Source organism: Gymnoscopelus microlampas (genome assembly GCF_963454915.1).
Source record: "Gymnoscopelus microlampas genome assembly, chromosome: 1".
In the NCBI taxonomy this organism is placed as follows: domain Eukaryota; kingdom Metazoa; phylum Chordata; class Actinopteri; order Myctophiformes; family Myctophidae; genus Gymnoscopelus; species Gymnoscopelus microlampas.
This window is the reverse complement of record NC_139962.1, coordinates 16,782,818-16,810,777: the sequence shown is the minus strand read 5'-3', so window position 1 is coordinate 16,810,777 and position 27,960 is coordinate 16,782,818. Positions and strand designations below refer to the sequence as shown.

The window sequence follows — 27,960 nt, the reverse complement described above, 5'->3', positions numbered from 1 at the left end:
TCTCCACTTTCAGCTATACGCGATCATATGCACCCCCCCCCCCCCAAGTTATACTTTAGGTGAGAGGTTACTGCACAAAATGTGTGAATATGGAAGTCAGACTATTTTTTCGGAAGTCTGCATCCTGCAGGACAAACTGTCCCATGTTTTGATCCTCCTTGACACAAAGCCATTTCACGAGTGGAAACCATATGGAAACTTTCTCCACATGTGAGAGGCTGGTGATTCATGCTGCTGTTTTGAAAACGAGAACACCGCTTTTACCATTTTACTGGCACCGAATAGCACAGGTTCTGGAATACGGCAAGGTGTTCCAGAACTTGGGCTATTCCGTGCCAATAAATTGACTCTGTCTACCAACAGTAACTGTGCTCTCTGACAGGAACTAGACCCCACATACAGAAGCCACTAGTCCAGACCATAACTATGAGTAAGCCTAGTGCCTATTGAATAAATGCTGCTCTTAGTTGTGTTGTAAGTGTCCCAATGGCAACAGCCAACACCACTTCTGGATGCCCCCCCCCCCCCCTCCTAGTTCTCTTTGACACATCTATTCCTAGACGGGGAATAAATCAAACATTGTGATTCTATTTAAGTGTGATTTCATCTGACTCAGGTGGTCCGTACTGACACAAAAACAAATAGATGACAGGATGGACAGAGAGGGTGGATGGATGGATGGATTTGAGGATGGATACATAAGAATAATGAATATTCATCTCTTGTTGTGCAAGAAAAGAAAAGAAAATGGGGGATAACAGAGAGAAGGGGGTGGGGTGAGGTGGGATGGGTGTGTGTGAAGGAATACCGTTTTCAGTTTTTATAACCTACTAGACACATGGTACACTGCATTTCACATGGGAGTAAAATGCAGTGTTAATTGAACCAGGGTGAGGGTGTACTAATGGATCCAAATTGGCCTAAGCAATTCATCCAAGAATTGCTGAACGTTTTCGATAACGTGGTGAAGGCCTTCTTCACATTATCGAAACTGACTTTTGCCACCTGTTGAGAAATGTATAGACCCTACATTTCTCAATATGATCCAAATAATAGAGTTAAAGTGAAGATGTGCTATCTGGACTGTGATGGAACTTAGTAAGTCTATAATATATTCTTCTCTTCTTCGTGGGCATTTGTCATTTTACTTGTTTATTATCTTAGTTGTGAGTATTTCAGTTTTCTGAAATATTCCATCATATTAGGTTTTAGAATGGACCTTGGCTGGCCTCTTCTAAGCAGGCCAGTTTGCATCTAATGCCAGGGGAGGATGTTTTCACATCCTTTCGACAGGATCAGATTGATGGTCTTTCTTGTTATAACACCTTTCCTTGCTCACAGTTCTGTGTTGGGGTGGCAACCTCGCATGGGCTGGGGTGGGTCCTGGGATGTGGCAGTCCCTCCCCCCACAATAGCATCGTCTTATTCGCATATAAAAGCAGAGTGCACCCTTTCCTCGGTCTAGAGCATCAGCTGCAAGGCGGTACACAGCACCGCCTGGGGAAGCAGCGACTTGAAACCAAGGGGGAATCTGGGACTCAACACGCAAATCTCTTACCACAGCTTTTTCTTTCTAACTGCAGAATGACTCTAAGCCCGTGCACGGGGCTGCTAGTTGCCCTGTGCGTAAGCAGCGCAGTGTACTGTATGCCAAAGAATCATGGGAAAACCAAGAGACAAGCTGGGCAGCATCGAGTCTATCCAGACTTCCAGGACACAGCACCGATTTCTAACGGTACAGTTCAACCATGTGTTTCCTATGTTACAATTTAACTATGCGCGTATAGGCGCATGGCCCAAAAGATCAATTGGACCGGTTTCTTTTAGTTTAGCCATATTCTTTCATTTCTTTCATCATTTGTGCTACTTTTGTACTAGCCCTGGTCCAGAGCGTTAGTGATTTCTCGCTGCTCTGCTCATATTCAGAGAATTCCACTGCCGTGCGAGGTCTCCGTCTTTAGTAAAAAAATAAACAAAACTACTTCGCTACTCACCAAAACAAAGGCAGTTTTGTATTGTTTAAAGTCTATTCTCCAGGTGGGAAGCCTCTCAGCACCCCACCTTTTCTGTATAATACACCTTTTGGGCAGAAAATAAAATATGTCCGCCAGACTGAAATTATTGTATTTACTCCACTGCGCCCTCTACAGATTTGGTCAATATAAAGTATCATTGACCAGACCTGTAGAGAGCGCGGCGGAATCAATTAAATCATTTCTGTTCGGCGGACATATTTTATTTACTTCCCAAAAAAGTGTATTATTCAGAGAAGGTGAGGTGCTGAGAGGATTCCCACCCTGGAGAATAGACTTTCATCAAAACAAAACAGCCTTTGTTTTGGTGAGTAGCGAAATAGTTTTGTTTATTTTTTACTAAAGACGGAGACCTCGCACGCAGTGGAATTTTCGGGTCTATGTGCAGAGCAGCGCGCCTAGCAGAGCGTTAGAGAGAACTCACTATAACGATCTGGACCAGGGAGCCTACGTTTGTACTAGGAGACAAGTGGCCTAAATATTTTAAAAAGTGTGGCCGCGAATAGGTTATTCGTATCAAATGTGTCATTCCCTGTAAAAGACACGATTTGAAACTATGGACTGATAGTTTGTCCAATATACTTTTTCTAAATAGTCGGCTGTGAAGAAAACGGTCGATCATACAGACTACATGAACAGTGGGAGAAAGTCTACCGGGATAGCACGCTAGTGTGCACCTGCAACGGGGCAGCAGGGATCAAATGTAAAACTAAGGCCCAAGGTCAGTGATAGCAGCATAATGGTTGTGCGTCCGTGTGCGCCTTTACGCACGCTTAGCCCTGAAACATGACTGTCATATCATGAGTCATGGAAGAACTTCAACCTGGTGTTTGCACTTTCTCCATTTAAGGTTCGTACATCTACATAAACGTCAACATGTCAAATATAAAGTGCTTACCCCATGGCCACGGATGTTAACATTATGTTTGGACCCTCAGAAGTACCCGTACCTTCCGTCATTCAATAAAGAGCATTATAATCCGATCGGTGGCCATTTTCTCCGTATTTCCTCCATATGCTTTCAACTACGTGACCCTATTGGTTGGGAGGTGTATTGCACTCTGATACATTATAACTCTATGAGAAAATGGCCAACGAGCAGATTAAAATGCATTTTATTGAACAATACGGAAGATACGGGTACTTCTGTATTCCTTACAGAATTGTAACATCCGTGGCCATGGGGAAAGCACTTAATATTTGAAATGTGAACGATTATGTAGATGTACGGGCCGTAAATAGAGAAAGTGCAAACACCAGGTTGCAGATCATCCATGACGACCGTCGTGTAATCCATGGCTAACGCACGCTGTTAATTTCGAGCAGAAGTAAATCCATAAGACACATTCAATTTGTATAACCTAACTTTATCTGTGTGGTGTTTTGCAGTGGATGAACAGTGCTACGATAAGTACAATGACCGATCGTACCGCGTTGGGGAAACTTACGAGAGACCTAAGGAGGGGATGATATGGGACTGCACCTGCATCGGTTCCGATCGAGGCAAGATCAGCTGTACCATTGCAAGTAAGTTGTCCCGACAACTAAACAAGACCACATTTGTATTCTATTTTACGGAAGAAGAAGAAAAAAAACGCAACATTTTATGATTTTCAGACCGCTGCCATGAAGGTGGGAAGTCATACAGAATCGGGGACACATGGCAAAGGCCTCACGACAGTGCTGACTACATGCTGGAGTGTGTGTGCCTTGGGAATGGCAAAGGAGAGTGGACCTGCAAACCCGTGGGTGAGGAGTAGGCTATGTTTACTTTAACCAGCTGTTTTATTCAACCTTTTCCAGCAAATGCTTTGATTTGTTGCAGGTGTCATATCAATATAAACTTAGGACTGACAGAGAAAACAGGAAATATGTTTCCTATGTGGAATACCACTGAAATACAAATGGCAATATCATCAATATCAGGACAGGACTGTGTTCAACTGAACACACATGAACACACTATGCGTGCACACAAGCACACGCAAACACTCCTAATCACTCGTGCCATATTGATTTTGACCTTACGTTTTTCCATTTTTAGACGTTTTAATTTTGGTTGTTTTAACGGTTGAGATAGTTCCAAATGGACCCTTACAGGTAACTCTCTGAGAGTTCAAATTAAAAAGTTTGAGAACACTGTTGTGTTTCATGAAGAACTGGAGATTCTGCACTTGTCTTTTTTATGAATTCATTATTATTGTTATTATTTTCATAAAGCTGAGCGCTGCTATGACAACACTGGTGGATCGTCCTATGTGGTGGGGGAGACATGGGAGAAACCATACCAAGGCTGGATGATGATTGACTGTACCTGTCTGGGAGAGGGCAATGGACGGATCACCTGCTCCTCAAGGAGTGAGTAGGACACACACACACACACACACACACACACACACACACACACACACACACACACACACACACACACACACACACACACACACGCGCAAGGCACATTGCAATTGATTGTCTAACACTGAGCTCTGTTATGGCTCTGTTCTGCACAGACCGTTGTAATGACCAGGACGTCAAGAGGTCATACCGTATTGGAGATAAATGGACCAAGACAGACACACGTGGACAGACCCTGCAGTGCCTTTGCACAGGAAATGGCCGTGGAGAGTGGAAGTGCGAGAGACATAGTAGCTCCCATCAGAGCACTGGCCTGGGTTAGTACTGAGCGCCAAAAAACTATACACCCAACTGTATCATTCATTTCCCTTCGATATTGACAAACATGTGTGCTCACGCCATCGTACCTTGTGTAACCTTGTGTAACATTTGCCCGTGCGTGCAGTCCCAGGTGCTCGTGTGGTGACACAGATCCTACCCCTGCCTCAGCCCTTTCCCGAGCATCCCGAGCCCCCAGCTGAAGGCACCTGCCGCACAGATGCCGGAGCCACCTACTACGATGGACAGCGCTGGATCAGGACTCAGGGCAACAAGCAGATGCTGTGTACCTGCCTGGGCAATGGAATCAGCTGTCAGGAATGGGGTGAGAGTGGCATGGAGGAAGGGAAGGGGTCTGGAAGAGGGATGGGGGCTTCCTAAACTGTGCTCTAGCGCAGGGTTTCCCATACTTTTTGGGAGTAATCACCAAAACACCGGGGTCATGTTCACTAGTGTTAAAAGCAATGGAATTAGTTTTTTGTCCAATCAATGATGCCACTCATGTTGGCTACAACTTCAATTTGATGAGTGCTGTGAGCATGTTGAAGACATTAACCCCGGGCTCTGAATGTCAGGCATGAATCCTGAAGCTGTGGGCTTTCTGTACCCTAGGATTTAGTGTGGATGGAAAGTCCTTGTATAGTAAGGTGTATTATACAGTATTATATTATTATGAATGAATGAACTTTCCCCTCCTGTCTGCAGAGGCCCGTTCCCCCGTGTATGGCGGCAACTCCAACGGCCAGCCATGCCTGTTCCCCTTCGTCTTCATGGGGAAGACCTACTACTCCTGCACCTCAGACGGACGCACTGACGGACAGCTGTGGTGCTCTACCACGTCTGAGTACGAGAGAGACCAGCAGTACTCCTTCTGCACTGAGCAGTATGGTGAGAAAACAGGAGAGGACAGAGGGAGGGAGTGACGGGGGATGAACTGAGGTAGAAAAGGGGGTGTACAGTAAAATCCTCAGTGTTCATTTAACTCAAATGTAATCAAACATAATGGTCCGTGTGTACACATTTGTACTCTCTCTGAGTTACAAATAGATAAATGAACACTGAAGATTTTACTGCAGTGTAGAGAGATACAGTGTTGTATTTATTCGATAGAAAATCGTGACTTCTTTACTTTGTGACCTACAGTCACGGTGGCCACCCGAGGCGGAAACTCCAATGGCGCTTTGTGCGTTTTCCCCTTCCTCTACAACGGCCGCAACTACACTGACTGCACCGCTGATGGCCGCCGCGATGGCATGAGGTGGTGTGGGACAACCTACAACTACGACGGAGAGCAGCGCTTTGGCTTCTGCCCCATGGCTGGTGAGTGAGTGTGTGTGTGTGTGTGTGTGTGTGTGTGTGTGTGTGTGTGTGTGTGTGTGTGTGTGTGTGCTGATGAGGTGAATCTGCTGTTTGCGACGCAATAATGTAATAAAGTAATAATGCATTCAATAGGCAACAACTTAAAAATGTTTGACAGTACTTGCTAATGGCGATAAGCAATGGTAACTGCCTTTCAGAGTAGTTATAACTTATTTGTTCATGACTTCATCATTCACTGATATGTGTCTTTTGTCAGGAGCATAATCAAGATAAATAGTCTTATCTAATCTCGCTCTGAGACAGATGTTTTGATGATGAATGGGTCACTTAGCAAACATACTGTATAACAGTGATGGGAGTGAGTCACGCAATCACAACCCCTGGCAATCTTACTCTCTCGCACGCTTGCGCGCGCACGCACATTGATGGTCTATATTTCTGTCATGCTCTATGCAGCCCATGAGGAAGTATGCACCACCAACGATGGACAGATGCACCGTGTTGGTGACAAGTGGGACAAGCGCCATGAAGTCCTGGGTCACATGATGCAGTGCACGTGCCTGGGAAGTGGACGTGGGGAGTGGAGTTGCGTCGCCTACACTCAGCTACTAGGTAAGAGGGCCAACGCCAACTTTTTTGTCTTTTTGTCTTATTTTAATACAAGAATAGCCTATATTGAGGTAGCAGTGTACCAGGGCAGTGGCTCTTCTCATACCTTTTAATTTTAAAGACCCCCACACTCTGAGAGGTTTCTACTCTCTCAGAGTAGAAAAGAGTTACAGACCTGTAAGGGTTCATTTGGAAGCCCCTCAAGAAACCATGAGGGTCCATGGACCCCACTTTGAGAACCACTGTACTGGGGTATTATATTGGGATTATGGAAATATTATACTGGGGTCGTGTACACAGTTAGTAAGATCCTCAGTGTTAATTAACAAGACCAGGAGACCTGGTTCTGCCAGACCCAGAATAACCGAGGTCCCTTTTATGCCCATGTATGGACGAAAGGGGGACGAAATTCTGTGTCTTTTGTGCCCATGTATGGACGAAATGGACCGAGGTCCCTTTTATGCCCATGTATGGACGAAAGAGGGACAAAGCCTCATGTAGGCAGACCCCTTGGGTCTGGCAAAAAATGTCTCTGAGGTACAAATGATGAACGAACACTGAGGATTTAACTGTGTTGTCAGACATGACCACATGTCCTTTTCCGGTTTCCATGAAATTCTCTCACTCTGTCTCCTCTGCATACAGACCAGTGTGTCGTCGATAGCCTGACCTATGAGGTGAACCAGCTGTTCACTAAGCGCCATGACGAGGGCTACATGATGAACTGCACCTGCTTTGGACAGGGACGTGGCCGCTGGAAGTGCGATGCTATTGGTGGGTATTTGCGGGAGAGATGTGCTGATCATCAACACGCATTGCTCCGCATATCATCACTGTCGGGTGGAACCCTTGTATGTCCAACCCTTATATGTAAAAAAGAACCCGTGTTCTCCAATGGATCCAAAATAGTTATTATTTAGTCACAAGCTGTTGTTAATACTTTTCATTGGTTAAATATTTGTAAAACCCACAGAAACACTTTATCACTTTCCCTTTTACTTCCAAAATTGCAAAAAAGAAAATGCAAAAAATGATATGTGGGACGCGTTGTGAGCTTGTAGATTGGCTTCTTTCACTACTTTTGTATGACACTTGTACAACAAAGCTGGGCATTCATCTTTGGGGGGAAAAAAAAAGAATTGAAATATTGAGATACAAGGTTTCGGCCTGACAGCAACGATATTTCAGTTGAAAATAACAACAAGCCCAAGTTAATCTCTCTCTATCTCTCTCGTAATCAGACCAGTGTCAGGAACCAGAGTCCAGGGCATTCTATCAGCTCGGCGAATCCTGGGACAAAGTCATCCACGGCATCCGCTACCGCTGCTATTGCTACGGCAACGGCATCGGCGAGCTAAGCTGTGAGCCCCAGCAAACAGTCCCAGGTAAGAAACGCTTATGATGCTCAATAAAAAGAATAAGATGTTCTTTGTAATAAACATCACACCAGATAAGCTATAGAATGAATGTAGGAAATGGACTCTCTGAGTTACAGAAGTTGTTAATAAGGGAGGGGCAGGTTTTAGGGGCAGAAGTTCAGAAAACAAAGGCCTCTTTGGGCTTCTAGGCTTAACAACCCTCCCCTAATCTCACACCACTGAATAAGACACCTGCCAGCATTTAATTTACATTTCCTTTCCTTTTAAAGTCGCCACTGTGTCAGTGACCTCCTCACCTCTCACACACCCCTGGGAGCCCACCAGGGGTGGATTCCTCAACTTTGAAGTTTGACAAATGGAGTAGGGTTCTTCTTTGTAGTTATGGAGAGTTTGGCCCTCCCGACACCTCCTTACCCTTAAATTTGCCAAGCTGGCCAGCTTCGCTGGGGGGAGGGGGTTTTAATATTATATGTAACCTTAAATGGTCAGGATGTAAGACAAAATAATGTCCTCTTTGTTCGATAAATGACTCAAGTTCAAGTGGCATTCTACTGTACCAGGTACTCTGGATGATCTATCACCATAGCACAATACACCTGCCCTAGTTCAACTGGCTCATTTATCCTGCTTGTCACCGGCAGCAGCAGAGGAATGCGTATTTGTCTGTGCAGGTCAATGGACCTCTGGAGGTACCTCACAAAAGCACTAAATTATCATAAGCTGCTTCACAACTTTGAAGACTATGAGAGAGAGGGAGCAGCCCTCTATGAGTACGTGTACGCGTATGTTTGTGTGTGCGTGCGAACATAGTACCTTGGTGTTATTTTCAAGAGCCAAGTCAGTTGTGGGTGTTGGAGCTGGACTTAGGCTACGATGTTAAACCTAGACTGCGAAGAGGGTTGTCTGGTGGCTTGGTCCTCTACCAGCTGTCTGACAGAGCAACAAACGTACACCAACGCCCTGTGTACGCAATGGTGTTACATTTGTCGAGAGCACGGACTTTGTCGCTGGTCTGTGAAGCCAGTCTAGTCTCTCCTGTATTTCTGTCTCATCAAGATCACCTCATTACTGACAGCTTTGTCATGGTTCTGTCTCACCCTCTTCCTTTCTCTACCCTTCCATCCTTGGGCACACCCTCCAACCTGCTGCTACCCAGGGGGCAACAGGCCTGTCCAGGTGATCATCACAGAGGCAGGGAAACAGCCCGACTCGCACCCTATACAGTGGAATGCCCCTGCCAATGCACGCATCACCCAGTATATCCTCAAATGGAGAGTGGTGAGTAATCCATTTGATTTAATTATGTATTGTTTATTTTTTTTTTGTATTTAGTGTTCAGATTTTGGACTGTGGACTCCTCTCCCTCCTCTCTTCTTATGTTCATCACAGTCTTTGCGGGTTGCCTTTGTAAATATTAAATTTCTTCCGTTTTATGTGAAGCAATTTGTTAGTTGGTTTTAACTGTGCTTTACAGACACTGTTACGATTGAACATTCATTTCTCTCTGAAAGTGTGATAAAGTAAAGTAAGATAAAGTGATGACTACCATGTGTACCGTTTACCGTCATGTCTGAATGAGGACAGGCTGTGATTGGTAATGTTGACTGAAGTTTGGAAATGCACAAACAAGAGGGCATGAACTCCTTGTGAACTCACAGTGCGTGCACGCACACACACGCACGCACACGCACACGCGCACGCACACACACACACACACACACACACACACACACACACACACACACACACACACACACACACACACACACACACACACACACACACACACACACACTATCTACTATCTTTGAGCGGAAATCTTTTTTTTTGGTTTTTTATTATCCTTTTCCTCATGGGCACCACAACAATGTCCACACAAGGTCGATTTTCTTTTCTGGTTTCACAATCGTTGTGGGAAAAAGCTTATAAAGTGGTAGATACACACGGATTTATACATGTGCACAGACACACACACACACACACACACACACACACACACACACACACACACACACACTCACACACACACACACACACACACACACACACACACACACACACACACACACACACACACACACACACACACACACACACACACACACACACACACACACACACACACACACACACACACACACACACACACACACACACACACACACACACACGTCGTACACACACATCCATATCCATGCACCCGTGTGCACAGGACGGAATCAAGAAGACCATCTCTCTCTCACACTCCCTTTTTCCCTAACACATCCCTTTTCTCTTTGAAGACCTCTGAATATTTTACAAGCTGTTTGAAATGTTAATGGTACCTACTGGAATTAGAACACATTACCCCTTAAGTGTTTTGTAGGTTTTGGACCACAGGGACACTCTCACCTCCATACGTTTCATGCACAGGAAGCATGTTGTTTTCCAACAGTGCCAACCTAAATGACTGTAGGTTTAGGAGTTAACAGTTGCAGTCAGTGCCCAGAAATGGACCGTCATATTTGCAGAAAGAACACTCAATATCAACACACTCAATATCTACAAAATTACAGTACCACATATTTGACAGTGGGGCATTCTTTTAATAAATCTGGTATTTCAAGTCAAAGCATGATACTATTGTTCTTTATTTAGCCAGTATTGTTTAATAGTGAAATTTTAATACAATTCCATCCAAGCGTTCACATTATGGGAGGCCTTATGTTTTTCTCACCTGGAGAGTTGCATCAAATGAATTTCGCCTGTGGTTCTCAAAGTGGGTCTGGGGACCCCCCAGTGGTGGTGAAGAGGGTCCCCAACAAAATTACTTGATATAGCATCAAAATCTGTTTTACCACTTTCTATTTTATCCTACAAAAAAATAGCCGATGTACATACTGTAGCTTGTAGATTGGCTATTTTTGAAAAATGTTGACTAATGTTGAAAATGTTAGGATACATTTTGTTTCTTATAGCGGTCCCTACTGGCACACAATCTTTTTAGATGGGGGTCTGCGGGCAAATGAATATAATTTTGAGTGTCCTTTACATGAAAATGATAGAGAACCACTGCATAATGCACTCTTACCTCTGCTGTCACTGGCACTTAACAGAGTGTTAACCTCTGCCCTTTGACCTCCCCCTCCCCGACAGAAAAACACCCGTGCTCCATGGAAGGAGGTAACTATCCCTGGCAACTTGAACTCCTACACCATCGCTGGGCTGCGACCAGGCATCACGTACGAGGGTCAGCTCATCAGCATCATACGCTACGGAGGCCGTGAGGTCACGCGCTTCGACTTCACCACTAACCAGGGTTCATGTGAGTTGGATCTGCACGACTTCCTCACAATTACAAATTGCAACGAATGTTGTCTGTACGGTGCATGCTCAAAACACACAGACACACACACACACACACACACACACACACACACACACACACACACACACACACACACACACACACACACACACACACACACACACACACACACACACACACACTCTGTCACGGACTGACCTTAAACCTCACAATCTCCCCCTGTCTCCACCACCCTCACCTCATCTGTCCAGTGTCGAGAGTGGCATCAGAGGGAGAGACCAACCAACCTCCTCCACAAGTGGACACCTCCGAGTCTGTGACAGAGATCACCTCCAACAGCTTCGTCATCTCCTGGGTGTCGGCCTCCGACACTCTTTCCGGCTTCAGGGTGGAGTACGAGCTCAGCGAAGACGGGGCTACGCCCAAAGTGCTGGGTGAGAGCCCTGCGTTACGGTTTTGACTGGAAATGTTCAAAAAGACTTGCATGCACGGAGCCAGGATTTAGGAGTTTTAGTTTAGTCTATTTGAAAAGCAATAACAAACAGGTTAGAACATTTCTAGAATGATGCACAATAAAGTCAAGGACTTATTTCCATTGTGGTCCTCATACATGACAGATCACATGAGTGATAATCTGGTAAAATAAATAAATGAAATACATTTTTGCAACAAAAGAAAACGTTACACATAAAATAAATTGAAATAAATTCAAGCACTTTAGCCGATTTGATTATGATTAGAAGTTCAGTAATTTGCTAGGCTGTCGATAGCAGTAAACAGGCGTTTTAACCTGCGCACCACCCTCTGATCTCACAGACCTGCCTCGCTCCACTACGTCTGTCAGCATCACTGACCTGCTGCCAGGACGCAGGTACAACGTCAACGTGTACGAGCTGCCCACCGACGGAGAGCCCAACCTCATACTGACCACCTCACAGACCACAGGTAGGAAGGAACCTTTCTCCATATCGTCGCTGTCTGGTAGAAACCTCCTACTGTATCTCCATATTCTAACTTTTGGTGTTGCATCCATGCAACTTGATAAGAGGGTTTCAAAGTTAGCTCACCGTATCTGTCATTGAGACATTTGAGATGAGCTTGGAAGTATTCCACAGGGTTTTTTCTTTTAAGTGCTTACTGTACGGATTGCTGTAAAATTAAAATGGACATCTAATATAATTCTCTCTCTCTCTCTTCCTGTATTCAGCCCCTGATGCCCCTGCTAGACACACAATTGGTGATGTGGGAGAGTCCTCCATCATGATCAGCTGGTCCAGGCCACAGGCCCCTATTACTGGTGAGAAACTTCATGGTATTATGCAAAAAAATGTAATATTTAGATATTTTTTGTTTAATTTTGTTTATTTTATTGTTATTAATCTTTTTAAAGAAACACTTAGGACATTAAGGACATTTACTCACAACCCATAAAATGGGTCCTGACGCATTGTTTGGGAAATACTGATTTAAATGAGTAAATATATGTGATCTCCTGTGTGTTTGTGCGTCTCAGGCTATCCTGTAGTATATCCACACTGTCAGTACTACTGTACTACTGTATCTGAACTCCTGTATGTTTCCGTCTCAGGCTACCGTGTAGTGTACACACCGTCAATAGAGGGCAGCATCAATGAGCTCAACCTGCCAGAAACAGAGACATCTGTAACCCTGGTTGACCTTCTACCCGGTCACCTTTATAACATCAGCATCTATGCTGTAGAGGAAGACCAGGAGAGTGAGCCTGTGTTTGTACAGGTCAACACTGCCGGATCACCTGTCCCAGGTACAGTACATATTCCATATAACATTTTTTTGTCTTTGGGACAGTCTACACTGTAAAATCCTTAGTGTTAATTTAACTCTGAGAGTGTGCAGTTCCATTTGTACGCTCTCAGTCTTACAGACCCGTTAAGGGTCCATTTGGACCTCTGGTGTGGTCCCAGGACCCGACGTTGAGAACCAGTTTATTATGACATATTGTAATTACAGAATGTGTTAAATTAGCTCTGGCCTATTTGAACAAATGAAACATTTGGCCTGGATAAGAGTCACAGACCTTCTTTTTAGTTGAGCCCATGGGAACTGTTTCATTTAATCTTCAACATAAAATATCATCCTCCGTTTCCTCTGGAATGGAAATATTGGAACCATTCTTTGGTTCCTGCGTAGGAGTTGGTTTGACCTCAGATAAAGTCGTGTGAATGACAGTGGGCAGATTAAATCAAATTGGAGCTGAAGTTGCCGCATAGAGAGAGCTTTGGATGAAGTCTCCCCTTTGCTTTGGGTTAGGAATGAGCCACTCACCACATTGTTAAAGCTTCTTTGCCGCCTATAACTAAGTATAGTCTGAGACTTGAATAATCTGTCATTGATTCAGGTTAGACCCCAGACACAAATGCACACCTGCGTCACATCTATACTTCCATCTGTATGTCAATGAATACCTTTCTTCCTTGTTCCCAGCACAGTAAGATATTTTACATTCAAAGAGAGCATCAAATAAACAATATTGAATGATCTGACAATGGATTTTCCCACCTGATCCACAGAGGACGTGCCGTCCCCCACTGACCTGCAGTTCTACGACGTGTCTGACGTGAGGATCTCCATCACCTGGACCGGCCCCCCTAGCGAGGTGACCGGCTACCGTGTGACCTTCAGCCCCGTTCTCCCCGACGGCACGGAGCACAGGCCCCTACAGCTGCCCATGTCTCCCAACGCGTACGCAGAGATCACCCACCTGCAGCCGGGCACCCTGTACCGCTTCTACATCTACGCCATCAACGGAGGGGTGGAGAGCCAGCCGCTGGTGGGCGAGAAGTCTACCAGTAAGTGTCCATTAAGTCCTGCACACCTGTAGTTCTCAAACATCTTCAAGTCAAGGACCCCCCAAATTGGATAAAGTGGTTAAAATAATTGTGATGCTGTATTTAAGTCCTGCACACCTGTAGTTCTCAAACATTTTCAAGTCAAGGACCCCCCAAACTGGATAAAGTGGTTAAAATAATTGTGATGCTGTATTCAAAAATATTGCTGGGGACCCCATGGAACCCCCCCAAGGACCCGTGGGGGTCCCCAAACCCCACTTTGAGAGCCACTGCTGTACACTCCTGAATAGACATACAGCAAACAACAAACCTCTCATTCCCAACCCTTCCAGAGCCCGACACCCCCACCAACGTGCGATTCACCGACGTGGGTCACGACAGCGCTTTGATCATCTGGGAGGCACCCCGCTCGGTGGTCACCGGCTACCGCGTCCTCGTGGGCATGGAGGGCTCTAACCCCGTCCGGAAGGACATCCCAGGGGGTGTCGCCCAGTACGCTCTCAGGGGTCTTCGTCCGGACACGCAGTACACCGTGACCCTGCAGTCTAAGCAGGACAACGAACTCAGTGAGGGCGTCACGGAGTACTTCACCACCAGTGAGTATAAGGAGATTATGAACCGAAGGATGGAGTCATTTGAATGAATACGTTAAGTGAAATGGCACTCAAATAAATAATTTATTGTTTTTCTTCTTCCAGCTCCTCAGATGGGGAATGCACCTCCTTTCAGCACCGAGGTTACCGACCAGTCTATCATCATCACATGGATACCCGTCACGAGGTGGAGCTACACGGTAGAAACAGCTCAATCACCTATCCATATCACCACACTATAAAACTAGATTTATTGATGTATAAATATATAATATTGTTCCTAATTGATTTTGGATGTTTGACCTCCTGTTCCGCAGCTCTCTGTACGCCCAGGCCAGGAAGGAGAGGCACCCAGAGATGTGACTTCTGACTCCGGAAGTATTTATGTGTCTGGTCTGACCCCCGGAACTGAATACATCTACAGTGTTCAGCCCGTCTTCAATGGCCGTAACCGTGGCAATCCCATCACCCGGAATGTGGTCACCTGTGAGTTTTTATTTCTTTATTTTGTGACTTTATGACTTGTGGCTGTGATTATTATTAGGCAACAGGTACCGATGAAAAAAGAAGGCTATACAATTGATTTTCACTCTGACTTGAACATCATTTAATTACATTAAAATTCTGCTCTCTCATCACGTCTAACCACTACTGATCAGAAAAGGTCACTTTGCACTGTAAAATCATGAGTGTTCTTTTATCTCCGGGAGCCACAGCTGGTACACACTCATCACACTCATAGTCCGATTCCAATGTTGTGATTTCCCCTCCCTACAGCCTTGTCCCCTCCTACGGACCTAAGGCTGGAGTCCAACCCAGACACTGGAGATCTGACTGTCCACTGGGTAGGCGTTAGTACCCCAGGTAAATATTGACTGTGCTCCCCACGCTCTGCTGGCTCGGACCACAGGTTTAGGCAAGGCTGGACCTTGGCCTACCAGTGATATTCCTTTTCCAGGAAACAGTCCAGTCCTCTTGCTGTCTTGCCTTCCCTTGTTCTCTTTTTCTTCCGCGTACCATAAATTCTCACATTCTCTCAAATCATAGATAGATACTGTATCTTAAATGCAATAATAAAACAAATTAATTTATATAGCTGTGCAACAAAAGTGTGGATAGTTATAGAATAAAGCAGTGCATGGATTTCTCACATTATTTACCCCGTAATCCTCTCTTGTATTTTTCTTGCCGCCCTGCAGGCATTACAGGCTACAGAGTGGCGTGCTCCCCGACCGAGGGTCAACGAGGGAACTCTCTGGAGGAGTTTGTCAGGCCCGATCAGGACTCGGTAACACTGGAGAACCTGAGTCCAGGGGTGGAGTACAATGTCAGCGTGTTCTCTGTGAAGGACCACATGGAAAGTGTTCCTGTGTCCACTACTGTCACACCAGGTAGGAACAGGCCAGGAGAAACACAGCTCAAACATCCCCCCTTGTGGCCAATTACAAAAAGATCTGCACACCAAATAGCTCCCGTTGGATGGAATTTGCTACTATGCGTCTGAGAAAAGTGGAATCAAATATTTCCACCATCGGTCATTGTTTTTTATTATTATTTTTTTGTTTTAGTCATTCATCACACCAAGCTTCCTGAGGTTTATTCCATCTGTCTCCAGGATACTTTACAGTCATCATTGAATTAAAATAGGATGACTTATCATCTCATCAAGAAAGTCACTATATTTAACAGCATCATGCAACCTGTCCTTTCTGAATATGATACATGTTTAATGTTGGGTCGCTGTGACACTGTAATTACACAGTCCTACTAACATGGCTGACTTTAATATTTTGCCACATGGCTGTCTGTGTCTGGTTGGCTACACCTTGGCTTGTCTACCCTACAAATTGCATGGGGATGGTGTCATTTCTCACTGACGTTATTTTAATTAAGAGGCATTGTTAAGTCACACTAATGTTTTGGGGTTAATTTATCGAGGTTATTATTCTTGAATGTTTTATTAATCACAGTAATTTGAAATAGCTCTAAATAGCATGGCTACTTTTGTCATCATAGTCATTGGTGTTACGGGCAATGTAATTATTGAACTTTCAAGAGTATCTGTTTGTCTTCCTCTGTTTCTGATCTTGCCTGCGCTTTGCATACGCCTTAACCCTTTCAGACGTCCCCGCGCCACGCCATGTTGACTTTGTCGACATTACTGACACCACGATTGGCCTGCGTTGGATCCCTCTGAACTATACGGCCATTACTGGCTACAGGATAACAGTGGTAACATCAGGCGAGGGCATGCCAATTGTCCACGATATGGTGGATTCCTCCGCCGGGTATTACACGGTGCGCGGTTTGGAGCCCGGCGTGGATTACGACATCAGTGTCATCACGGTTACAGAGGAGGGGGAGAGCGAGCCCACCACAAACACAAAGCAAACACAAGCTGGTGATTTAAAAAAGACTAATGAATGAATTCACATGTTACACTCGAGCCAAAACTACATATGACAGCAACATTATTTTGTAACACTGTAAACTGTTCTATCGTTGCTTCATTGGCTCTTTCTAAACCCTACATTAACCTGTGCTCCTTACAGTCATTCCAGCTCCTACCAACCTGAACTTTGGAGGGGTGGGCCCTGACCACATGAGGGTGACCTGGACGGTCCCAGACGTTCCCACACCAAGCGACATCTCACGCTTTGTGATCCGTTACCACCCGACCGCCACCGATGACGACGTCAAGGAGCTTAATGTGGGCGGAAACACCAATACCTACATGTTGGAGAGTAAGACCCCACTATGATGTCAGCACTGCACCATAGAGAAAGTTATGAGCACCCAAAGACCTCATACAAAGTTTGCTTCAAAAGTCTATGTTGTGTTACATAAACCTTTAATAAAGAAGTCTAGCAAAAAGATAAAGGATAGCAATATGCCACAGTGAGGCGATAATTCTGTTCTGATAATTCTGAGGCTTGTTTATTTTGCTTTTTCAACCAATTCTGACCTGCTACCTTGTCATTTGCCTCTGTCTTCTATATAGATCTGCTGCCCAACACAGAGTACCATGTTAGTATTGTGTGTGTGTACGGACAGAGAGAGAGCAAACCAGTCACCGGAACTCAGAGAACCAGTAAGTAGGATGGACAGTACAAAATAAAGGCTTGGTAGTTGAGCCACACATACAGCCCAAATGCTCTTTAAAGTATTTGGTCTTATGGCACTCGGTTTGAGCAGGGGTAAAGTACCTGTCCACCACCACAGAGTCTATGTGTTTGAATTCATCGTGGTACATCCGGCTTAATAAGCACCTACACACAAACACAATTGGCCATGTTCAGGGGAGTTAAGGTGGGTGGGAAGTGTTATGGGCTGGCACTATGGGCTGTGCCACTGCCTGTCAGAGGGGGGTGTTGAAAGTATATAAAATGGGTGTTCAAAATGTATATAAAAACAAAATATCTGTGACAACAAGTATAAAAATAAATAAATAATGTATTTCATGATAGTTTAGCGTGTTGTTTAGGAGTACATCTTCATACATCTTAATAATGTACCCATTTCCTTCTAGTTCTGGATGCTCCCACTGGCTTGGACTTCTCTGACATCCAGACCAACTCCTTCACTATTCACTGGCTGGCCCCAAGCGCTGTCATCACCGGCTACCGGATCCGCTCTCAGATGACCAGTGGTGGCCGGGCCAAGGACGAGAGACTACCACCAAGCAGAACCCACTTCACCCTGACTGGACTGACCCCAGAGACAGAGTATCTGATCTATGTGTACGCTGTTAACGGCAACCAGGAGAGCATGCCTCTGACGGGCACACAGGCCACCAGTGAGTTTCTCCTCCTGACAGCTGTATTGTTTGTCAGTGCAAGAAGTCGAGTACTTTTTTCTTTAAATATTCATGCTCATGATTTCTTCTCTAACCCCTCCCAGTCTCCGACGCTCCCACCGACCTGGAAGTGCTCTCATCCACCCCCGACAGCATCAATATCCGCTGGGACGCCCCCTCTGTCACAGTGAGGTACTACAGGATTACCTATGGATCCACAGGTGTGTACAGTTCATTGGTGCCTCCCATGCTTTAATCTAGAGCCATCATCAGCCGTGTCTAAATCTCTCTTTTCCCTCCCTGTGTTAGGCGGTGAAACGCCTCAGGAGTTCACCATCCCAGGCTCACAGACCACCGCCACCATACGGGGTCTTAACCCTGGGACGGACTACACCATCACCGTCTATGCTGTTACTGGGAGAGGAGACAGTCCGTCCACCAGCACCCCAATCTATGTCACACACAAGACTGGTATGACAGCACTGTGAAACTGGGTTTCAGATGCAAACTGTGAATGTGCCTACTTGATTTGAATGTACAGTATGGATACAGTTTGTATGATGCATGATGTGTCCGTCTCTCTATCTCTCTCTGTCACTGTGTCTGTAGACCTTGAGACTCCCACTGATATGCTGGTGTCCGATGTGAAAGACAATGCCCTCACAGTGCGCTGGTCCCCGGCACATGGCCCCATCAGGGGATACAGAGTCACCAGCGTGCCCAAGAATGGCCAGGGACCCTCCTTCTCCGAGGTTGTGTCCCCTGGTACGATGTGCAGAGAAGCGCTGATAAGAATGACTTGAAGAATGAATGAAATGTTTTTTGCACAAAAATTATGTTTTAGGTCTATTATACAGAAAGATTGTCTTGGGTAAAGATTGCTTTTCTATATTGCAAATATACAGTAATATATCCTGGGACTGGGCCTTACATTTACTTATAACATGGCTTTGTTGAATACTCAAGCTGTCTGTTCACTCTGAATTACAGACCGCTGTTCTGCCTTTGTTTACATTAAACAATACACATTTTAATCAATATTTTATGTCAAAGGATTAATCTTATAAGCAGCCGTCTAATAAGCTAAATAATGTACAGTGAGGTAGCCATTGCCGGAGAATAAAGACAAGGGGACACAGGACTGAAGTGACAACATCCCTTACATCTTCCTTTTATCGCCACGTCACAGATGTTACAGAGATGACATTCAATGGCCTGCAGCCAACTGTGGAGTACGTCCTGAGTGTCTATGCCCTGGGCACCGATGGAGAGCCCTCCTCCCCTGCAGTGGAGAACGCCATTACTGGTCAGTGTGACAATAAAGATGATCTAAGAGTGGCTGAAGCTGCATTGTTAAACTGTTCTTCTTCTTGATGGAAGATTTGTGTAAAGACCTGAAAGTTGATAATGGACATCGTCCTTCCTCGATTCCTGCAGCAATGGACCGTCCTAAAGACCTGACCTTCTCAGACGTGGATGACACCTCCATGCGCATCACATGGGACAGCCCGGACGGCACGGTGACATCCTACCGCGTTCTGTTCCTCAGCCCAGAGGAGGGGGAGAGAGAGCTGCGTCCCGCACCCAGGGGAGACCAGGACACCGTGGTGCTGAGGGGGCTTCGCCCTGGAACAGAGTACACGGTTAAAGTCATCGCCCTGCACGGTCGCACACCCAGCACTCCACTGGTGGGAACACAGGCCACAGGTACTAAATGACTCCAGCACATGTACAGTGAGCCTATTTAGAACACTGGTTCTCAAAGTGGGGTCCGGGGATCCCAAGGGGTCCTTGGGCGGCTTCCAGGAGGTCCCCAGCAAAATGAATGATACGGTAGTTAGGAACCAAATGGACCCTTAAAGTTCTGTAACTCTGACATTGTACAAATGGAACCAATGGTTCCATTTGTACACTGTACAAGAGTTATGGGGGTCCTTGGAGTAATGCATACCTATGCAATGCCTTGAAATTAAAAGGTTTGAGAACCACTGGTGTATTCAAATCCTAAAGGTTTGCTTTTACATCTTTCCGTCCCCCAGCCATCCCAGCTCCGACCGATCTGTCCATCACCGAGGTGGGGTCGTCTTCCTTTGTTGTGTCATGGTATGCCCCTACTGCTCGCCTCACCGGCTACCGTGTGGTGGTCAACCCCAAGAACCACAATGGACCAACCAAAGAGATGAATGTCGCTCCAGACACCACCCGTGCTGTCGTACCAGGACTAATGGTGAAAAACTAAAAACCCTCCTTAAACTATGACTTTGGATTTATTGTAAGTGGTTCTTGGTTAACATGTTTTAATACTTGATTTATGTATATGCTATAGGTGGCCACCACATACGAGGTATATGTCTACGCTCTCAAGAACTCAGTCACCAGCAGGCCCCTGCAAGGAGAAGTCACCACACTAGAGAGTAAGCAGCTGTTGCACAAACCACAGTACACGCACACAAGCTAATTTACAAAATGTATCAAATTGAAAATAAACACATGTAGCTCACGTAAAATACAGTATATTGCTGGGTATTCAGGTGTATACTGCCACCATGAGTTTGTAAAGAATATATTTTATTCCAATGCTATGAAAAGACGAAATTCAAACTCAGACATTTTATACAACATATCCCCAAATCAATATTTTGTGCACAGCCCTATATTGCACAGACACTTATTCACCAATAACCCCCTGTTCTTTTTCTCTTTCCTCAGATGTCAGTCCACCCAGACGTGTGCGTATCTCTGATGTGACGGAGTCCGCCATCACACTGTCCTGGCGCTCCAAGGTGGAGACCATCACTGGCTTCCTTGTCGAGGCTAAACCCGTTAGGGGCACACGGCCCACAATCAGAAGGACCATCCCGGGAGACGCGCGCACCTACACCCTCATAGGTACTGGCAAAGTACCTGCTCCAAACACCCACAGGACGGAGTAACAAGGCTCCAACGAGAGCTGATTGAGGAGATATTAAAGTGAATATATCTTGTTTTCCTTCTCAGGTCTGGAGCCAGGAACCACCTACACAATAGACCTGTTCACCCTTAACGGTAACACTAAGAGTGCCCCCTTCACCCTCAATGCTGAAACAGGTTCGTCCACACTCCTATGCTCATGCACAGGCACACAATCCAGATTTGACCGCGCTTCACTTTCCAGATAATCCAATTAAATGTCTATTTGTGTGTTTTGTTTTGGTAGCTAAACCAGTGGTCCAGGCTCCATCATACATCCGGTTCACATCTCTGAGCCCTGACTCCATCTCCTTCACATGGCAGCCCCCTGCCACGCGCATCACAGGGTATTACATCACCTACGAGGAATCCGGAGGAGCCCCACGGGAGCTCACTCCACGCCCACATGCTGGCCAAAATTATGCCACCATTCCTGGTAGGTTCCTGTCGCTCTGCTGTGTGTCCACACTCTCTAACTTCACCACTTAAAATCCTCACTGTACATTTAGAAAGGGGGATCCTCACAAAACTGCCTGTGACATTTTGGTGCTTTCACTTCTGTTTCATTTCAAGAAACTCAATGATTCACTCACTGAGAAAAGTCAAACAAGACTCTCCTGCTTTTATTTTTTACACTTAACGTAATATGTGTGATTGATCCCTATCCTTAGGATTGAGACCAGCCACAGAATACATCATCAAGATTATTGCTCTCCAGGGCACGCAGAGAAGCACTCCTCTTGTGGGCAAAACCAGGACTCGTGAGTATTTGAAGGAACACATAGTAAAATCTGAAGTCTTAAGTTAAATCTTCACTCTGGATTTTTACTGTGTACAGTATAAACTGATAAGTACAGTACAGGTTCAAACAATGTGATGGACTAAATGAATTCAACTGATTTGTGATGGGTAAAGCCTTATTTTTGTACACAAAGAAAACAACATGGTTTTCAATGACAAGCTTTTTGTATGCTTAGCTGCAATAGAGATTTGCTGTAAAGCCTTGGGCCTCAGAGGCCTTGAGCAAATCAAATGCATGCTGAGCCTTTGTTTTTTAAAACAGTAATACAGCTTTCATTTTGAATACCATCAGAAAAGTAATTCAAAATGCATCTTGGAATGATTGGAGAGTAGCCAACCATGCTATGATGACATATTGTGTTTTGCATATCATATATCATATCATATATGTATCATATATCATATATATATTGCATATCATATCAGTATCAGCCAACCATGCTATGATGACATATTGTGTTTTGCATATCTTATATCATATCATATATGTATCATATATCATATATATATTGCATACCATATCATTATCCTCCTGGTGGATGTGATATGCTACTGCAACTGCGCTTAACCCCCCTCCAGTTTAACCTGCTCGCTTCCCTAACCCACCTTCTCCCGCCCAGATCCGGACCCCTTGCTTACGCTGCCACTGCCCAATCGCCCTGGAGGCCCCGGCGACATGCTGGATGTGCCTGAGACTGATGCGGACAACAATGTACAGGTAGTGGGAACCAACGGTCAGAACCCGCTTGGCGAGCATGGCCAGCATGTGGAGTACACAGAGCACAACAACAACAACAACGGCGGCAACGACTACAGCGGGCAAGGCGGCAGCCCGCAGTCACCTTACGGGCAGGTGTATGAACCGCTGGTCTATGTGCCCCACCCTGACGCGCAGGGAAACAGGGTGCCTATCTTGAAGCTGAACGTGCCCATTGGCTCTACATTTGATTTTCCAGAGAACGAGACAGGGGTCCCACAGGAGGCAAAGACACAGACCACCATCAAGTGGAAGCCGTACAGGCAGAGCCAAGCTTACGTGGTCTCATGCAATCCACTCACACATGCGAACGAGAAAATGTTCCAGGTAAGATGCAGAGAGATGAGGGTCGTGGTTGCCAGCATGTTGACTGATCAGATTCTTGACCCATTGTTAATTGAGTCATAGTTAGGAATAGGATGTTAACAAATCCCATCTCTTCCTGTTCCAGATGCGTCTGCCAAATACAGCAACCAGTGCTACCCTGATAGGTTTGACATCCGGAGCGTCTTACAACGTGATTGTTGAGGCCCTGAAGGGGGCACTCAAGCACAAGATTCTGGAAGAAGTCGTTACTGCTGGCAACACTTGTAAGGATCAAGTCAATTTGTTAATTTAACCAGAGCAGTCATACTGGCCCTGTGGGAAAATATCTTACAGTAGTTTGGGGGTTAATGACGATACGTTTTCTTTACTCACCTTTCCCCTCTCATCTTTATTTAGTACCAGGTGGTGTGCCTTCCAATACGGATGCATGTTATGACACTTTCACGGCAACCTACCATGATGTTGGTACTGAATGGGAGCGCATGTCTGAGACAGGATTCAAGCTCTGGTGCAGATGCCTGGGACTGGGAAGTGGTCACTTCAGATGCGACTCCTCCAGTAAGCCCTTGGGTTGTTATGCCTGATTTATACCTGGTTGTGGACCGTATCACACATTGAAAATAAGCAATCTACAAGCTTGCATCGAGCTGCAATGCGACAGATACGTTGTGAGCTTGTAGACCGGCTATTTTCAACGCGACATATAATTAATTCATCTCACGCAATCTTTCGTTATGTTAGAGTGGTGCCATGACAACGGCAGGAACTATCCAATCGGGGAGAAGTGGGATCGCCAGGCAGAGAACGGTCACATGATGACATGCACCTGCTTGGGCAACGGCAAGGGAGAGTTCAAGTGTGAACCACGTACGTCCTCTTAACCATCATGAGAGTTTCCACCAGTTTGTCAGTTCATGTTGTTGTCTCTCTATTGTGCAGCATGTGATTCTCAATGTGTCTGTGTTCCCATTCAGATGAATCTGTATGCTACGATGATGGAAAATCGTACCAGGTGGGCAGCCAGTGGCAGAAGGAGTACCTGGGTGCCATCTGCACCTGCACTTGCTTTGGGGGACAACAAGTGAGACACACTGAAATTATATACAGACTTTAAGCCCAATTTATGCTTCATCATACAACTGTGTTGCTTGTTATGAATAACTGATTTTGTTCGTGAAAATGCGATACACTTCGCTCGAAAATCAGGTAATCCTGGCAAGCGACTCGGCCGTTCAACAAAGCATGATTTGGGGTTTAGGTATGTTTTTTTGTCATGTGAAAATGCGTACAAACATGTTTGCTTGGTCTCATCAGGGCTGGCGTTGCGAGAACTGTCACAAACCACGAGGCTCTGATGTTGATGCCAGTCTGCTGCAGCCTGTCAGATATGGAGACAACAATCTTCACAAGGTGTCGGTGGTAAGTGGGATGAAATTAACATATTTTTCCGTCTTCTGTGGCACAAGAGGGGGTGGCACCGGTCTCAGGAGGCACAGGTTGTCTGGGAATTCGGAAGCTTCCCAGATTAATCCCCGCTCCTCCTGATACCGAAATGTCTGAGCAAGACGCTGAAACTACTCCTGACGAGCAGCTTGTTGCCCTGCAATGCTGTCTCTGTCATCGGTGTGTGAAATCTGTGAATGTAATGCATATGTCGTAAAAATCTAAAAATATGTTTTTATTCAAGATAAGCATTTGATCTTATGAAAATTCAACACTCATATTTTCCCCCCAACTCATCCAGACGAACATTCGAGGCATTCAGTGTCCCATTGAATGCCTCAGACCCGAGGTGCTGGCTGATGTACACATTGCCCAGAATCAACCGGAGTAAAGGATGTCCCCCATCGGAGCTGTTCCTCCACCGTCCACGCATTCTACTGCATAACACGACAGGAGCTGTCCTGTCCGTGACTGAACTGAAATAACTGCCTTGTGCCTTTGTGATGAGCTTAACACATTCAACTGAAACTGTTACACTGCCCTGCTGCCTTACACAAGTGCTATTACGTTGGCTGTCATCTGGCAACCTTTTCCATGGTGTTAAAATGTTGGCTGTAAATCCTTATTCGATTAAGGGTTTAGGTCTCTTGTTTTCCTTTTCCTTTGGTGGAAATTTCTTGTTGATGTCGATTAAGACAATCCCTTTCTCTTCGCATGTGTTCATGTGAACCTTTATTTCATTTCTTTGATGTTCAGATTTACAGTATGTATTTCCAAAATTGCCATTTCTTTCGGCATGAAAATATAGTTTTCCAATACCGATTCCCAAAGAAAGTAGAAATCAGGAATCAAGCACTGTTTTGAAGATTGCCAATGTAGTGTTGTAATGGTCATGTACAAAATTGTATTAATTGTTTTTTAACTTTCTGTAGCCCCTTCACTGTCGCTTGGGGTAGCACTGTTTGTGATCGACACTGATATGTAATTTTTCTAACTTTTCTCTTAATTTATCCTAATCACAGTGTGTGAATGTTTGAACTAGTGTGTGAATTCAATTCTTATTTTTGTATGTTACTGTCTGTGCCAAAGTTTTTGCTACCGTTGATGAAAAGAATCCCGTATTTTAATAAAGTTGGAAAATACTCAAACTTTAATAGGTCTCATGTTCCTACTATTGCAACAATAGCAAAATATATACATTAGTAATGTATGTATTGTATTGACCTTTACGTCAGCATTACCTTCCCTATATACTCACTGTACTAGAAGTTGCCCATATATATGTATATATATGTATACACACAGTACGTTGCAGTATTGATACTTTTACTTAAGTAAAACATTTGTGTACTTTTTCCACCACTGACTGCACCCACTTTGAGAAAACCTGCCATAGAAGCCAGGTTTAATATAGGCTCTATGCACAGCAGCCATATTATCACTTCCTTCACAGGTGTTACCAATGATACTAATGAAGGCTCTGTTCCATTTAGTGTAGCACAGTGGTGTCCACAATCCCCATTACTGAGAGTGTAGTACAAATGGAACCAAATGGACCCTTACGGGTCCATTTGGTTCCATTTCTACACTCTCAGAGTTACACACCTGTAAGGGGCCATTTGGAAGCCCATGAGGGTCCCTGGACCCCAACTGTAGACCCACTCCAGTGGGCCAACATGCACAATATCAGCACCCTGACTCTGTTTGACCAGAATGGAACAGAGCCTTCATTAGTATCATTGGTAACACCTGTGAATGTCTTCATAATATGGCTGCTGTGAATAGAGCCAATTGCTCCACACTCCCTAGGAACAGTGCCATCTATTAGAGAGTTACGCCAACTCCGTTCACTTCTTCGGGCCAGGTCTTCTACATACACATACATTGGCGAATAGTGACAAATCCCTAAACCGGAAGTTAATGGAATGCATTGAAGTCGACGGCTCCTTGACCGACGCTGTTTCTGACCCCTCATTGGCGCAACTCTCTAATAGAAGGCTCTGCCTAGGAAGCAGGGGGGGAGGGGAGGGGAGGGGCGGGGCTATTTGAACCACAAATGATCGGGCCCGCCCCCTCTCTCACAAATACACCGACCGACAAACACACTCACTCACAGACTCTCAGCTCTGCAATGTTTCGAAGTAAAAAGAGTGAACTAAACAACTCATAATGTTTACCAGGGTGGTAAAAAAAAAGCTGCTAAAACCAGACCGTGGAAACACAATGCATTATCTCCAACCGACAAAAACTGAGGTGAGAGAGTTTCTACAGTAGCCCTGAAACATGACTCGAGTCTAGCTCCATAAAGAACCTCTCACTCCGCTATACAGCTCCGAGATGAGGTTCTATGTCGTTCTCAATCAGGATCGGTCGAACGTCCGCCAAGGCTCCGCTGTTTACCCTTTTGTATACATCGTATCCCAAAACTAATGGTAGATTCCAAACCGCACGGATGTTTAAGGTTTGGTCCGGAGCATAATATTTTAGGTCCTGAGCGAAACCACCCGTTTAAATCGCTTATTTAGTCAGCCTGCTGTGGCCATGTTTCCCAATCAACCCGGAAAACCCCCCTACGTCCGCTGCCAGTACTGCTCCCGGTTTGGCTACAATGGGAAACATGGCCACAGGCTGACTAAATAAGCCATTTAAACGGGTAGTTTCGCTCAGGACCTAAAATATTATGCTCCGGACCAAACCTTAAACATCCGTGCGGTTTGGAATCTACCATTAGTTTTGGGATACATTGTATACAAAAGGGTAAACAGCGGAGCCTTGGCGGACGTTCGACCGATCCTGATTGAGAACGACATAGAACCTCATCTCGGAGCTGTATAGCGGAGTGAGAGGTTCTTTATGGAGCTAGTCTAGCCCTGAAACATGACTAACCATGGCTAACTCGAGTCATACCATGACAGTCATGGAACCACTTGTTCCTGGTTTGCGATTTTTTTTTTTACATTTACAACAATCACATCTACATTAACGTTCCAATTTCAAATATAAAGTGCTGACCCTCAAGCTACTGATGTAACAAGTTGGGGCGCACTGTACTCGTATCTTCCGTATTGTTCAATAAAACGGATTTTTAATCCGATCGGCGGCCATTTAATTTTTTATTTGTAATATATCAGAGTGCAATACACCT

At 45.1% G+C, this 27,960-nt stretch overlaps 1 protein-coding gene across 4 annotated transcripts; it reads left to right on the top strand.

Moving 5' to 3' along the window:
* The first annotated feature begins 1,475 nt into the window (after positions 1–1,475).
* fn1b (fibronectin 1b) lies at positions 1,476–25,969 on the top strand. Of its 4 annotated transcripts, none has more exons than XM_084064593.1 (46): positions 1,476–1,735; positions 2,629–2,754; positions 3,423–3,560; positions 3,651–3,782; positions 4,254–4,391; positions 4,544–4,705; positions 4,834–5,031; positions 5,412–5,594; positions 5,850–6,026; positions 6,483–6,638; positions 7,281–7,409; positions 7,877–8,020; positions 9,171–9,292; positions 11,150–11,312; positions 11,573–11,755; positions 12,138–12,266; positions 12,529–12,618; positions 12,910–13,104; positions 13,871–14,149; positions 14,482–14,745; positions 14,848–14,942; positions 15,060–15,228; positions 15,520–15,606; positions 15,942–16,133; positions 16,865–17,143; positions 17,295–17,486; positions 17,744–17,833; positions 18,272–18,538; positions 18,643–18,759; positions 18,848–19,009; positions 19,148–19,303; positions 19,728–19,844; positions 19,976–20,245; positions 20,578–20,765; positions 20,865–20,952; positions 21,248–21,427; positions 21,536–21,625; positions 21,735–21,923; positions 22,159–22,248; positions 22,909–23,372; positions 23,497–23,635; positions 23,769–23,930; positions 24,114–24,239; positions 24,347–24,453; positions 24,687–24,791; positions 25,117–25,969. In XM_084064593.1, the coding sequence occupies exons 1-46, from the start codon at positions 1,585–1,587 to the stop codon at positions 25,204–25,206; spliced, it is 7,470 nt and encodes a 2,489-aa protein (XP_083920719.1). In that variant the 5' UTR covers positions 1,476–1,584; the 3' UTR covers positions 25,207–25,969. The 4 variants fall into 4 exon arrangements, with proteins under 4 accessions (XP_083920719.1, XP_083920718.1, XP_083920720.1 ...); XM_084064592.1 differs by having other exon boundaries at positions 11,150–11,318; XM_084064594.1 differs by lacking the exon at positions 2,629–2,754 and having other exon boundaries at positions 11,150–11,318.
* Positions 25,970–27,960: the final 1,991 nt, after the last annotated feature.

Bases quoted from the DNA above. Each gene is read 5' to 3' on its own strand.
- fn1b (XM_084064592.1), top strand. From the start codon at position 1,585: ATGACTCTAAGCCCGTGCACGGGGCTGCTAGTTGCCCTGTGCGTAAGC. The intron at 21,428-21,535 runs GTACTGGCAAAG...TTTCCTTCTCAG, and splicing joins GCGCACCTACACCCTCATAG to GTCTGGAGCCAGGAACCACC. The intron at 21,924-22,158 runs GTAGGTTCCTGT...CCCTATCCTTAG, and splicing joins AAATTATGCCACCATTCCTG to GATTGAGACCAGCCACAGAA.